A 15,537-nucleotide genomic window follows, 5' to 3' on the forward strand; every position below is an offset into this window, starting at 1 on the left:
AGGCTATCGGCGCCATTTTGATTACTGGCAGCCTATGGCCCGAGTGCAGGAGATTGCTCCCGGACCCCCGCTGGACCACCAGGGGCTTTTGGCAAGTCTTGGGGGACCCTCCTGACCCCCACAAGACTTGCCAAAAGTCCAGCGGGGGTCCGGGAGTGACCTCCTGCACTCGGCGCCATTTTGATTAGTGTCAGCCGACGGCCCAGGAGCGGGAGGATGGCCCGGAGCGGGCTGTTGGGAAAACCACAATGAACAAGACTGCTACAGCTCCCTACACACTAGCAGAATACCTCAGCTTGCCCGAGTTACACTTGCAGAACACAAAAAGACCTTCACCAAATACAAAATAATAAACCACAAATTACAAATGTTACCCCCACAGCCAGCTAATCAGCAGCCAGCCTCCAGCCTCAGTCATCCCTTCCTTCCCCAGCAATATTCCAACCTCAGGATCCCCCCTTAAACAAGTTTCCAGTCTCAGGATCCCCCTGTGCAAGCAAGCTTCCAGTCTTGGGACTCCCTCCCCATGCAAGCTTCCAAACGTGGGATCCTCGCCAGCAAGCTTTCAGCCTCAGGGATCCCCTCTAAGCATGCTTCCAGACTCAGGCTCCCTCCCCCCCTTCAAGCAAGCTTCTAGCCTTGGGTTCCCCTCTCAAGCAAGCTTCCAACCTCAAGATCCTGCCCCCCCCCCCCCCCCCCAAGCACTCTTCCAGCCTTGGGATCCTCTTAAGTGAACTTCCAGCTTTAGACCTCCTTTTTCCTTCCCTATCAAGCCAATCCCTTACCTGCCTGTAGTTCCACTTATTTCTCTGTGCTTGCACTCTCTCCTGCCAGTGGCACCTTGCATCTCCTTACATGTCATGCACTGGTCTTGCGAGACATGCAGATCAATGTGAAAATACAGGTATTCATGGGGGTGTCTGCATGTCTTGCAAGACCAGTCAAAGATATGCAAGGAGATGTGGCAGCAGCACTTTAGGGATGGTCCAAAATTTGATAGGGCCACACACTGGGTAGCCTACCCCATTTTGACCTATGCAGGCAAGGAAAGTTTTTTCATGTTTGACCACTCTTGCGAGTCTCAAAATAGTGTGTGTGTGTGATATCTTTTACCATGCACTATGTTGAAAAAGTAGAAAAGAAAAGAATAAGGTAAAAATTCTGAACATTAAGAGGTACTCCCCTAATTCACCTATATTTGACCAAGGAGATTTTCAACTGCTTGTAGGTATGTGCGCACTTTGATAACGCACAAACTTTGGCTACATAGGAAAAAGGTGTTGGGGGTATATTTTGGAGGCATGGTTGAAAACTACACATGTGCATTTCAGTTTAAAACATTCACGTATGTAGGAGATATGCCGCTAACACACAAACATTGAACCATTATTTAGCACTGTGTAAGTGCACAAATGTACTGTTAGGTGCACAACAAACCAATATTTAAACGCAATGATCATGGGTATTTTGAGTTGGAAAATTGTCAGGGGTTTGTGTAGGCTAAAAAGTACATGCACACATTGTCAGTTAGGTGCTTTATTGAAAATTTACCCCCTACATTTCTCATGCTATGATACTAAAGACACTATTTAGCCTTACTTTTTTCTTTAGTCCATATATCTCTGCTGCATAATAATGCTCTTCTAGCACAAGGCCAAGCTGGAAATGGAGGTTGGCATCCTTTGGTTTGAGTTTGATAGCTGATGCATAGGCAATTGCTGCTTGATGCAGGGCACCCAGAGGTAAACATTCTTCCTCATAAGTGAATACCTCCCCTGTAATACCCAGAAATACAGTGAACTTATTAATATGATGCCTCAGTTACCTCCAATTTCCCCACATAAACATATCTCAGTTTTTACAAGAACCAGTAAACCATTAAAAACCTTGAAAAGCAAAAAACTCTACATTGTATATAAGAATAAATTTTAGTGCAGTACTGATTAAACATTATTCAAAAATAAACTGGTCTAGAAAGCAACGTCCATGCTTCCTTTAATTTTTACCTGATAATGTCCTTTCTTTGTGTCCAGCCATACCAGTCCAGCTTTATGGGTATATGCCTCCCAACCAGTAGATGGAGACAGAGATGAATAGGCTTTCTGACATCACCTTATATAGGGTCCCATGCTGAATTTAGCCTGTCACTATTCTATGTAACAAGCTAAGATAAACATTTTTATACACTAAACCTTTCCCTCAACCCCTATGCAAAAATCAAAGGGCTTCCAAGGAGAACAAACAACAGAAATCAAGAAATGGAACAGACATATACTGAATTCTTTGAAAAGGTTTGTTACCTTAATATCCATTGCACTGATTAGCACATATGTGGTTAATCTGAAAATGAAACAAATCAAAAGAAAAAGAGCTAAGAAATTTCCACACTCAACTAGTCACATAGAAAAGGAATCACCCAAAATAAATAAACCGGTTTATTTAATCTTTGGCATGACAATTGGAGATTTATTTTGGGTGATTTCCTTTTCTATGTGACTAATCTAAAAATGAATCAGGAGAATAATATATTTTATTTGGCAGAACAGGGAAGGCCCTGGACTGGTCTGGCTGGACCCAAGGAAAGAAGATTATCATGTAAAAATGAATTTCTCCTTCCTCTTTATCCAGTCAGATCAGTACAGATGCAAGGGTTATACCAACGCTATCCTTCTACTGGATGGGATACTGCCAAGTCTACTCTTAAGACTTCCAAACCAAAGGAAGCTTTTTCCTGGATCAAAGACGGAGATGATAGTGCTTCAAAGAAGTATGCAAGAAAGACCAGATTGCCACTCTGCAAAAGTCCAAAAGTGATGGAAGAAGAGGACGGCTGGGCACAGGAGGCTGGAGAGTCTTCACACTTGGAAACCCGTGGCTTCCCCGGGAGAAGCCCATGTGAGCCCGAGCCGCTGGGACTTAGGAGAATCCTCTGGGCCTCCAAGTACCGGATACCTGTGGTGGTGGAAGAAGCCAAAGTCGGAGTCCAGGAGCGGAGCCGGGTCAGAAGCCAGAAGTCAGAGATCCAAACCAAAGCCAGGGGCGGAAGCTGAAGACGAGTCAGGAGACGATGCCGGGTCATAAGCCAGAAGTCAGCAGAGAAGATCCAACATCCAGACACAGCAACTGGAGACTCAAGGGACCTGAGGGAACCTCGTTGCAAGGCGAGGTACAGCTGCAGCTGCCAGGTTTAAATGGCCCGGCAGCATCTGACGTCATCAGGAGGCTGTTCCCAGGTTTTCCCGCGCTGGCCCCTTTAAGTCTGGAGCCCCGGCACGCGCGTGCCTGGGGGGCAGGGCCAGCCGCGGATCGGTGTTGGCATCTCCCTTGCAGGGAGAATGCCATGGAGGGTCGCATCTCCGGGCTGGGAGGCCAAAAGGAAGGCGTTCCTGCGGCCGGACCGGCTGCGTGGTAAGTGTAGGTCCCGGGGCGTGGCCTGGGACCGTAACATGGATGTTCGTATAGAGGCAAGATTTTTTGAATACTTTCTAAGATGGGAAGGGTTCAGCCCCGAAGTATACACTTGGGAGCCTCAGACCATTATCGTGGATAAGTGATGCTTCGTCGATTCCATCTCGCACATCCTTCAGACTTAACCTGGTACCCGAAGAGGACATCGTCCTTTGAAGGGGGGTACTGTTGTGTGCGTCGCTGTCCAACGTCCCTGCTCTGTCCACCTTACCTCGCTGGCGACTCCCTTCGGGGTTGATGGAAGGTTAGCTGCTGCGGCGTCTCCATGCCGTCCTCCTCCGGCGTTCCCAGACCAGCTCGACGCTGCAAGCCGCCATGTTGACCAGATGCCTAAGGGCACGCGCTCACGGCCCAACTGATGTACCAGCGTTGGCGCGAACCTCAGGGGCGTCCCCCTGAGATGACATCACCAGCTCCAGATATTTAAGGTCTCAGTTTTCGCTAACAAGACGAGTTAGCAAGGGAATTGATTTACCTAGCTTCCTTCTGGTCGCTGCAGATGGGATTCGCTCTCCGCAACCCTAGCTACTCTGCCTCCTCGGACTTCACTAGAGGTACCCACTCCTCGGGGGCCTCGCTCTCTCTTCCTCTTTTCAGGTCGCAGTCCGGAACCGGTACTCGCTCCTCGAGGGCCCAAGTCCTGGACTTGCTCCTGAATACCACTTCTGCTAAGAAGTCATCGCTGCTTACATCAGTGAGTTTCCGTCTATCTCTCAGAGCTTTCCCTGGGATCAAGTACTCGCTCCTCGAGGGCCTAATCCATACCATCTCCTGGGCTGCTTCAAGAGACTATTGTGTGAGTGTTACCATTTAGGACTTGTTCCAGAACTTTGCATATACTGTCTACTCACTTTCTGAGTTTCTCTACAGCTCAGCCACACTGGGATCACTGTTCCAGTACCTGAGGGACTAGAGCCCAGCCGGGCACTTCCAGCTCACTACTGCCACCTCTAGTGGTTTACTATATTGTCTAATATAAGAACTAGTGTGTGTCTGTCTCCTACACTAAGCCTGACCAGTGGCCCCTCTCGGGATTTCCCCCGAGGGCATGGCCACCTGCCACTGGTCCAAGGATCCACCCACAACTATTCTAAATAACAACAGCTTTATCAACAGAGCTTTAATGACAGATTGCTAACTCCCAGCTTTCAGGTCAGAGCTTTGTTAACAGATTAATGACAGATTGCTAACTCCTAGCAGATTCACATCAGATTGCTAACTCCTAGCAGATTAATGACAAATAGCATCCTTTCACATTCCAAAGAACTTTCTTGATTGTGTTGAAACAAACGCAGTTCTGCCCTAGCAACAATACTGTTGCATGCATCAGCCTGTAGTACCAAACCATCAGCCTCAGATGGTTGCTTAATCAAAACCTCTATATTCCTATCATGAGCATCTTTGAGGACACAGCCCCCTTCCAAAGGGATAGTAGTCCTCCTCCTGGGATCATAAATGAATGTGTCTACCTTACAAATTTTCAGCTTTGCCTTTCCTGAACCAAGAGGTGATACAGCTTCACCATAGTCTTACCACCTTTAAAATTTATCTCTGGGGTATCAATTACACAGAGATCAAATCCTTAACTGATCTATGCCAAGGAAACACTTTGGAAGGTTCACTTAAATTCATCATCATATGGTGTTCTTCAGAGTTAATAAACTTCTTTCCTTTTTTTTCCACTACATTCAGCATCCTTAGGAAAAACTGAACCATAGCTGAAACATCCTTTTGCTCTCTTCCAATTCTCCCTCCCTGCCACTTATCCTTAAAACAATTCTTATCGATTTTAAAAGCCCTATGCGCACCAAAGCTGAGAGATATGTGTGTGATGTGGCCTGGCGCATGCCACACGGATTTTAAAAACCGTGTGAGCACACGCGTATCTCCCTGTACATGCATACGTTTTTTTCACAAAAAGGGACGGGGAGTGGGCATGGTCTGGGCAAGGCATCAGCGGAACATGGGTGGGCTGGGACTGCACTATGAAGTCTGCTCATAAGTAGTTATGCACACACAAGTGTGGGCCGGGTCCCCTACCCCATAACTTTACTTCCGCTCTAGATGGCATGTAAGTCATGTAACAAAATAAATAGGCTAGTAAGTGTGGTTTTAAAGGTTGGGGGTAGTAGGGTAAAAAGGAGGCAAGTTAGCTAGGTGGATTAAGAAGTTCTCTCCTTTACTTGGCTGAACTGGGAGCAAATTAGGAAAAAGAGCTATTACGTCAGTGCTTGTAGCTACTAAAATTCCCCCCACTTACACGCGCAAGGCGGCATTTGAGCGCACATGCACGCATCAATATAAAATCATGCGTAAATGTATGTGCATATAATCAATTTTATAACACGTGTGCATATATGCGCATATACGTGCATTTGTTATAAAATCACCGCGTCCATGTGCGCGCACGAGAAAACATATGAACATGTGCTCCTTCGTGTGGGTCTTAAGATTCACCTCGTACAGTTTCAAAGTGACAGAACCAAAAACAGGACTTCCTCCCCTCCCAATACTTCTCTCTTCTGCTCTGGATTCCTAGAAGGAGTTCCCGAGGATGAGTTCCTGCAGGAGAGAAAGCCAGAGCTACATTCAGCCCTGTAGAAAAAAGACCTGATGCAAACACTTCACAACTCCATGGAAATAGAGGCCCAGGAAGAAGAAAGAATCACAACCCCATGTTAAGAAAAGCAGAGTTTCTTACCTGTAATAGGCGTTCTCCCAGGACAGAAGGATGTTAGTTCTCACATGTAGGTGACGCCACTGGACGGAGCACTATCACGGAAAACTTTTCTGTCAAAGTTTCTAGAAAGCTTTGACTGACACTGGCACACTGAGTGCACTTAGCATGCCCAGCATGCCATTATCCCTGTGTCTATACGAGTCTCCCTTCAGTCTCGTTTGTAGCAAAAAGTGTGAGCAAAAAATAAAATAAAACGTATGCGTACCCAACTCTGCGGGGTGGCGGGTGGGTTCCGTGAGGACTACCATCCTGCTGTCCTGGGAGAACACCTGTTACAGGTAAGCAACTCTGCTTTCTCCCAGGACAAGCAGGATGGTAGTCCTCACATGTGGGTGATTAACAAGCTACAGGCTGACTCATAGTACACCAGGTCAATAGCAGATAACCCGTGCGCAGGCACAATAATTGGGGTACTATTGGCAATGATGAGGCAGCCTGACATCACAGCAGGTGGTTTTATTTATTTATTTAATTTAAAATCTTTTCTATACTGTCGTTAAGATCGATTCCGTCACAACGGTTTACAGTAAGGCACAAAATGTTGCTAAATGTCTTAAATTATATCAATTAAACAGGTGCCATAATGGTTCGCTAACATAGTTTTATAATAAATATTATTTGGTAAATGTGATAAATCATGTCCAATTCTATCTGTATCAGTTTTTAATACAAGAATAGCTTTATAATTGTAAATTATCCTTTAGTGGTGAATGAAAAATAAAAATAAAAATAAAATATACATATACTGAATACGGTGAGGTGTGTGGATGTTCTACTGTCTGCACCCTACACTTCCCTGTGTTCTATTCTCCATTCTCTTTGTGATAAGCTTGTTTAAAGAGCCATGTTTTTAAACTTTTTCTAAAGGTTTTGATGTCTCTTTGTAATCTTATCTCTAAAGGCATGGTGTTCCATAGTATAGGTCCTGCTAAGGATAGTGCCCTTTCTCTTACTTGGGTTAGTCTGGCTGTTTTGACTGAAGGAATAGTTAGGAGTGCTTTGTTGGCTGATCTCAGGTTTCTGTGAGGGACGTGTACACGAAGGGCTGTGTTTAGCCATTCTGCTTTTTCGTTATGTATTAATTTATGTATGGTGCATAGTGTTTTGTACTGTATTCTTGTTAGCGCTCACCCCGCCAAGGGGGGCGGAGTTAGTAATCTGTTATTGATCAGCTCCCCCAGAGGGGAGGAGCTGGCAATCTGATGTAGATCACCCCGCCAGGAAGGCGGAGTTAGCAGTCTGATATGGATCTGCTTCCCCAGAGGGGAGTAGTCAGCAGAGTGATGTACTCCGTAGATGGAGTTAATGATCTGTTGTGGGTTGGCTCCCACAGAGTGGCAGTCTGTATGATACTGCTCTAGTAGTGTAAGGAATAAACACTGAATGGAAATTGGTGAATCCTTGGGCTGATGGCAGATGACAGTGCCCCCAGGAGGATATCCTGAGAGGGACCACCGGCTAGGCTGGAATATGGAGACAAACACAGTTAATTCTTTATTAGACAGGAAGTAGAACCACCAGAGGTGGCAGTAGTGAGTTGATGTGCCCGGCAGGGCTGAAGTCCCTCAGATACTGGAACTGTGATCTCTGGGTTGCTGAGCTGTAGAGAGAGACTATAGATAGTGAGTAGACAGGGTATGCTGGAGACATAACCAGTAGTAGATGGCTTCAGTACAACAGAGAGTCTTCAGTATATTTCAGGAACAGGAGCCGTAGGCGAGTACTGGTTCCTATATGCAGTCTGGAATAAAAACTCACAATATCTGTGTATGAGGTGGCTTCTGTAATAGAAGAGATTCTTTGGAAGGTTTTAGGAACATAGACCCTCGTGGAGTGAGTACCGGTTCCTATCTGCAATCTGACATAGTACTTCACAAGATATAGGTATGCGATAGCTTCTGAGATAGAAGAGAGTCTGTGAAGGGTTCTAGGAACATGGGCCCTCATGGAGCAAGTACCGGTTCCTATCTGCAATCTGCAATGACAACTCACGATCTCCGTACCTGCGATAACGTCTTAGACAGAAGGGAGTCTTCAGAGATTAGGAACATCTGAAATCAAGAAGAGAGAGCGGGGCTCCCGAGGAGCGGGTACCCCTTGGTAAGTTTGTGGAGGCAGAGCAGCAGAGAAAGATTTCCCCTTGCTAACTCGATTTGTAGTAGCAAACAAAGACCTTTTAAGTTGGAAGCTAGAGGAAAGATAAAAAGTTTAACAAGAAGTAAAACATTGTAGTGATGACGTCACTCCGGGGGGACGCCCCCGAGGTTCGCACTCTTGCCGGTATAAACTCTGGAGTGCGTGCGCGCGCCCTTACGTCATCAGGAACATGGTGGATCCACAGCGTCAGGCCAGCCCGGGGATTCCAGGGAGAAGCGGCGAGGAGAAGCCGCGGCAGCATCTGTCCATCAGACCCGAAGGGAGTCGCCACAAAGGTAGAGAGGGTGGAGCGAGGGCGAAGAAAGGCACGAACACAACAATTCTTTGCTCAATGGGCAACCAGTGTAATTCAGCTAGGGTTTCAGTGATGTGGTCTCTTTTACTTTTACCGGTCAGAATTCTTGCAGCAGTGTTTTGTAGTATTTGGAGTGGTCTTAGTGTGGTGTATGGTAAACCTAGTAGTAGGGCGTTACAATAATCAGTGCTTGCAAAAATTAAAGCTTATAACACTGATCGAAAGTTAGTAGTTGTTAGTAGTGGTTTAAGTCTTCTGAGAATCATGAGTTTGGCGTATCCTTCCTTTACTTTTAAAGATATATGTTGTTTCAAGCTTAGTTCTGTATCAATTATCAGTCCGAGGTTCCGTACTTTCTCTGCTAATTCTATTTTTTGGTTGTTTTTGAGTGTGATTGGGCTTTGAATGATCTCTATATTTTTACGTTCTAAATGTAGGAATTCTGTTTTCTCTATATAAATAACTAATTCCATTTGGTTTAGTAGCTGTTTGATGATATCAAGATACATGTTAGCTATGTTTAATGTTCTTTCAATTGTGTCATCGATGGGTAATAATAATTGAATATCGTGTTGTGAGTGAGCTGTTTAGTGGACCCTTGGGCCGACCTGTGAGAGACTGGGAAGAGGTGTACTATAGTCTCTAGTGAGTGACAGGTCGGGAGGCGGATACCAGGCAGGAACTGGACATGAGCTTCATCCTGGAAGCAGGTACTCCCCTGGGAGGAGCCCGTAGGAGCCCAGCCGCTGGGATTTAGGTGATTCACCCTGGAAGCCGGTATTCCCCCGGGAGGAGCCCGGCCGCTGGGACTTAGGAGAACACGGCAGCTGGAGCTGGAGCAGGCAGGCAGGGATCAGGAGTCAGGCAGGAACTGGAGCAGGCTAGGACTGAAGCAAGCAGGAACTGAAGCAGGGTTGGCTACTGGAACCAGACAGGAGCTGAAGCAGGACTGGCTACTGGAACCAAGCTGGAACTGAAGCAGAACAGGTTACTGCAAGCAAGCCAGACAGAAGCAAGACTTGGGCAAGAAGTGAAACAAGTGTCAGGCAGGAACGGAGTTGCTAACGCAATAGCACACTCCAAGGCACGGCGCAACAGAGAACCACAAGGAACCCCGTTGCAAGGCAAAGTCCTGGGTTCCGCGGCGGCCTTACATAGGCCGCGGCATCTGACGTCACGAATAGGGTGGAGACTTCAGTGGCGGGAAACGGCCTTTATAAGCACGGCTTGCGCACGCACCTAGGGAGAAGGCGTCCAGGTAGGGCTTCTCGGCGGCATCCCCCCTGCGGGGATGCCGCGAAACAGGACGCAGACCCTCGGAGATGGGCCGGGACCAAGGAGGTAAGGGCCTAGTCGCAGCTACCGCAACTGGGACCGCAACAGTACCTCCCCTCTTACGCCCCCTCTTAGCAGGCCCGGGTTTACCTGGATGGTCTTGATGAAAGGCTTTCAGTAAGTCCTTATCAAGGATGTTGCGGGCTGGCTCCCATGTGTTGTCCTCGGATCCACAACCTTCCCAGGCGATGAGGTACTCCCAGCGGCGTTGATGAAATCTGACATCTAGAACCTCCTGGACTTGGTAGGTGGTATCTCCTGGCACGGAATGATCTGCAGATTCGGGAGCTCGGGGATGGTACCTGGAGAGGATGAGAGGCTTCAAAAGCGACACATGGAAGACATTGAACACATGCATCGAGGAGGGTAAGTGCAAGCAATAGGAAATGGCTCCTATGCGTTCGGCAATGCGGAATGGTCCACAGAATCTGGGGGCGAGTCTGCGGGAAGAATTCCGAAGTTGTAGGTTCTTTGTACTCAGCCAAACACGGTCCCCTGGGAGATAGACTGGTGCTGGCTGATGGTGGCTGTCTGCCCATTTTTTGGCAGCGAGGGCAGCTCTTTGCATCTTCTTTTGGATAGATGTCCAAAGGGCAAGTAGCTGGCGGGCAGAGAGTTGCACTGCTGGCAGTGCGCTGGGTTCAGGCGAGGGCAAGGGCGGCCGAAGCTGCTTCCCATAGACAGCTAAGAAGGGAGAACTTCCTGTAGCGGAGTGTGTATGATTGTGGTATGAAAATTCCGCCCATGGGAGAAGTCTGACCCAATCGTCTTGTCTCTCGTTTACAAAGGAACGCAGGAAGGTCTTCAGAGTCCGGTTCGTACGTTCGGTCTGCCCATTACTCTGAGGGTGGAAGACTGATGAGAGACTCAACTGGACCTTGAAGCGTTTACATAACGCCTTCCAGTAGCAGGTGGTGAATTGTGGTCCTCGGTCTGATACGATGTCCTGGGGAAGACCATGAAGTCAGAACACATGTTGAACAAACAAATTAGCCAAGTCGGGCGCCGAAGGCAATTTCGACAGGGGAAAAAAATGTGCCATTTTGGAGAACCGGTCCACAACAACCCAGATGACCGTATTCCCGTCTGATGCTGGGAGATCCACCACAAAGTCAGTGGAGATGTGCGTCCAGGGCTCCACCAGGATAGGCAAAGGGTGTAACAATCCTCTACGTTTCCCGCCAAGCGGTTTCTGCAGTGCGCAGGTGGGGCAGGAGTCGACGAAGAGGCGAACATCTTGTCTTACGGTTGGCCACCAATAGTACCAGTTGAGGAGGTCTAGCGTCCCGGTACGGCCCGCATGCCCTCCGGTGAGGGATTCGTAGGCCCATGCCAGCACGGCCCTTCGAGAGCGGTGTGGGACTACTGTCTTTTCTTCGGAGGACACGGAGGTGGTGGCGAGACACAACCTCCTGGGATCTAAAATGTACTGGGGCGTCTCAGGGGTTTCTTCAACCTCGGTGGACCGTGACAGGGCATCTGCTCGCACATTTTTTGAGCCAGGGTGATATCGCAGAGCGAAGTCAAACCGGTCAAAGAACAAAGACCACCGGGCCTGTCTCGGGTTCAGACGCTGGGCTTGGTGTAGGAAAGAGAGATTCTTATGATCCGTGTAAATGGTGAAGGGATGGTTGGCTTCTTCCAACCACTGCCTCCATTCTTCCAGGGCGAGTTTCACGGTGAGCAGTTCCTTGTCGCCGACCCCGTAGTTACTCTCTGCCGGGGAGAACCTCTTTGAGTAAAAGGAACACGGGAGAAGTTGTCCAGTGTCGGAGTGCTGGCTCAGCACTGCTCCAACCGCTACATTCGAGGCATCAACCTCAACCACGAACGGCCGACTGGGATCTGGATGGTGAAGGCATGTGTCTTGTAGGAAAGATCTTTTCAGATCTTTGAAGGCTTGGCAGGCTTGGGCAGGCCAATCCACCGCATTGGCTCCCTTCCGGGTGAGTGCAGTCAGGGGAGCCACTATGCGAGAATAGCTGGGGATGAAATGCCGATAAAAGTTAGCAAAGCCGAGGAAACGTTGTAACGCCTTGAGGCCCCTTGGCTGCGGCCAGTTCCTGATTGCAGCGACCTTGTCCGGATCCATCTGGAAGCCGTCAGCCGAAACAATATACCCCAGGAAAGGCAAGGAAGTTTTCTCAAAACTGCACTTCTCAAGCTTAGCATATAAACTGTGCTCCCTGAGTATTTGGAGCACCTGGCGAACATGCTGGCGGTGTGTAGGCAGGTCACGGGAGTAGATCAGGGAGTGTTGTGATCTTCCTGCACGCAGTGCCCTATCCCTGATACCGGGAGTGTTGTGATCTTCCTGCATGCAGTGCCCTATCCCTAATACCAGGAGTGTTGTGATCTTCCTGCACGCAGTGCCCTATCCCTGATACCAGGGGTGTTGTGATCTTCCTGCATGCAGTGCCCTATCCCTAATACCAGGAGTGTTGTGATCTTCCTGCACGCAGTGCCCTATCCCTGATACCAGGGGTGTTGTGATCTTCCTGCATGCAGTGCCCTATCCCTAATACCAGGAGTGTTGTGATCTTCCTGCACGCAGTGCCCTATCCCTGATACCAGGGGTGTTGTGATCTTCCTGCACACAGTGCCCTATCCCTGATACCGGGAGTGTTGTGATCTTCCCTCACTCAGTGCCATATCCCTGATACAGGGAGTGTTGTGATCTTCCTGCACTCAGTGCCATATCCCTGATACTGGGAGTGTTGTGATCTTCCTGCACACAGTGCCCTATCCCTGATACCAGGGGTGTTGTGATCTTCCTGCACACAGTGCCCTAACCCTGATACCAGGGGTGTTGTGATCTTCCTGCACACAGTGCCCTATCCCTGATACCGGGAGTGTTGTGATCTTCCCTCACTCAGTGCCATATCCCTGATACAGGGAGTGTTGTGATCTTCTTGCACTCAGTGCCCTATCCCTGATACCGGGAGTGTTGTGATCTTCCTGCACACAGTGCCCTATCCCTGATACCGGGAGTGTTGTGATCTTCCTGCACTCAGTGCCATATCCCTGATACAGGGAGTGTTGTGATCTTCCTGCACTCAGTGCCATATCCCTGATACTGGGAGTGTTGTGATCTTCCTGCACACAGTGCCCTATCCCTGATACCAGGGGTGTTGTGATCTTCCTGCATGCAGTGCCCTATCCCTAATACCAGGAGTGTTGTGATCTTCCCTCACTCAGTGCCATATCCCTGATACAGGGAGTGTTGTGATCTTCTTGCACTCAGTGCCCTATCCCTGATACCGGGAGTGTTGTGATCTTCCTGCACACAGTGCCCTATCCCTGATACCGGGAGTGTTGTGATCTTCCTGCACTCAGTGCCATATCCCTGATACAGGGAGTGTTGTGATCTTCCTGCACTCAGTGCCATATCCCTGATACTGGGAGTGTTGTGATCTTCCTGCACACAGTGCCCTAACCCTGATACCGGGAGTGCTGTGATCTTCCTGCATGCAGTGCCGTATCAGGGATAGGGCACTGCGTGCAGGAAAATCACAACACTCCCGGTATTAGGGATAGGGCACTGCATGCAGGAAGATCACAACACTCCCAGTATCAGGGATAGGGCACTGTGTGCAGGAAGATCACAACACTCCCGGTATTAGGGATAGGGCACTGCGTGCAGGAAGATCACAACACTCCCAGTATCAGGGATAGGGCACTGTGTGCAGGAAGATCACAACACTCCCAGTATCAAGGATAGGGCACAAGTTCTAGTCACATTGACTGATCACATTATTTTTTTTGTCAAGCTACCAACTGTTTCCATTTCCCATCCCCCCAACCATCACCTCAGTGGGAACCTTGGTAACATCAATAAATAAGAGGGCAGCCAGCCAATAGGAATACATATTCATTATTAAACTGACCTTAACTGACCTGAAAAGTGTCAATTTGTATCATTTTCTGTTAGTGCGCACTAACCCGATTTAACGATTTTTAACGATAAATCGTTAGAATTCCTATTGTATTGTGTTCTTTAACGATTTAAGACGATATTAAAATTATCGGACGATAATTTTAATCATTGAAAAACGAGTCACATCCCGATTACCTGTCTACGCCATTAACTCTCTCCAACCCCAGACCTCTGCATTGCCTGACTAAGCTATTGACTCTCTCCAAGCCCGGACTTCTGCCTTGTCTGACTACATTACCGACTCTCTCCTCATCCAGACCTCAACCTTGTCTTGCCAATGCTTCTTTATTGTCGCCAGCCCTGACTCCAGCTTGCTCTACGACGCCTCCTCAGTTTACATCCTGGACTCGGCCTATTCAGGCTTTGGCCTGTTCTTGCTTGGGAGCCCCATCTGACTTTGGTTCTATTGGCGCCTGGGATTCCGGGACACCGTCTCGTCCAGTACAGACTTCTCCATTTCACTGTTGCTGCCTCTGGTTAAATCACAAGCAGATTGTGATAAATTGCAGGAAGACCTTGTGAGACTGGAAAATTGGGCATCAAAATGGCAGATGAAATTTAATGTGGATAAGTGCAAAGTGAAACATATAGGGAAAAATAACCCATGCTATAGTTACACAAAAATGGCAGATGAAATTTAATGTGGATAAGTGCAAAGTGAAGTATATAGGGAAAAATAACCCATGCTATAGTTACACAATGTTAGGTTCCATATTAGGAGCTACCACCCAAGAAAGAGATCTAGGCGTCATAGTGGATAACACATTGAAATCATCGGTTCAGTGTACTGCGGCAGTCAAAAAAGCAAACAGAATGTTGGGAATTATTAGAAAGGGAATGGTGAATAAAACGTAAAATGTCATAATGTCTCTGTATTGCTCCATGGTGAAACCGCACCTTGAATACTGTGTACAATTCTGGTCGCCGCATCTCAAAAAAGATATAGTTGTGATGGAGAAGGTACAGAGAAGGGTGACCAAAATGATAAAGGGAATGGAACAGCTCCTCTATGAGGAAAGACTAAAGAGGTTAGGATTTTTCAGCTTGGAGAAGAGATGGCTGAGAGGGGATATGATAGAGGTGTTTAAAATCATGAGAGGTCTAGAATGGGTAAATGTGAATCGGTTATTTACTCTTTCGGATAATAGAAAGACTAGGGGGCACTCCATGAAGTTAGCATGTGGCACATTTAAGACTAATCGGAGAAAGTTCTTTTTCACTCAACACACAATTAAACTCTAGAATTTGTTGCCAGAGGATATGGTTAGTGCAGTTAGTGTAGCTGTGTTTAAAAAAGGATTGGATAAGTTTCTGGAGGAGAAGTCCATTACCTACTATTAATTAAGTTGACTTAGAAAATATCCATTGCTATTACTAGCAGCAGTAACATGGAATAGACTTAGCTTTTGGGTACTTGCCAGGTTCTTATGGCCTGGATTGGCCACTGCCAATCCAGGCCATAAGAACCTGCAAATCCAGCCCAGCATCCTGGAAACAGGATGCTGGGCTTGATAGACCCTTGGTCTGACCCAGTATGGCATGTTCTTATGTCTACCAGTTCTCCCAGTCCGTCTGCATGTCAGCCTGAAGTCCCTAATTACCCAA

General features: G+C 47.7%; 1 protein-coding gene across 5 annotated transcripts in view; it reads right to left on the minus strand.

Moving 5' to 3' along the window:
- The window catches only part of LOC115087006, a 326,242-nt gene that overhangs the window by 148,574 nt on the left and 162,131 nt on the right, over positions 1 to 15,537 (minus strand). For all 5 annotated transcript variants that reach the window (XM_029593593.1, XM_029593595.1, XM_029593598.1 and 2 more), the window contains one exon: positions 1,600 to 1,775. In XM_029593593.1, the coding sequence (XP_029449453.1) occupies positions 1,600 to 1,775 (176 nt within the window). The remainder of the gene's footprint in view (positions 1 to 1,599; positions 1,776 to 15,537) is intronic.

This window comes from Rhinatrema bivittatum, chromosome 3 (genome assembly GCF_901001135.1).
Source record: "Rhinatrema bivittatum chromosome 3, aRhiBiv1.1, whole genome shotgun sequence".
NCBI lineage: Eukaryota > Metazoa > Chordata > Amphibia > Gymnophiona > Rhinatrematidae > Rhinatrema > Rhinatrema bivittatum.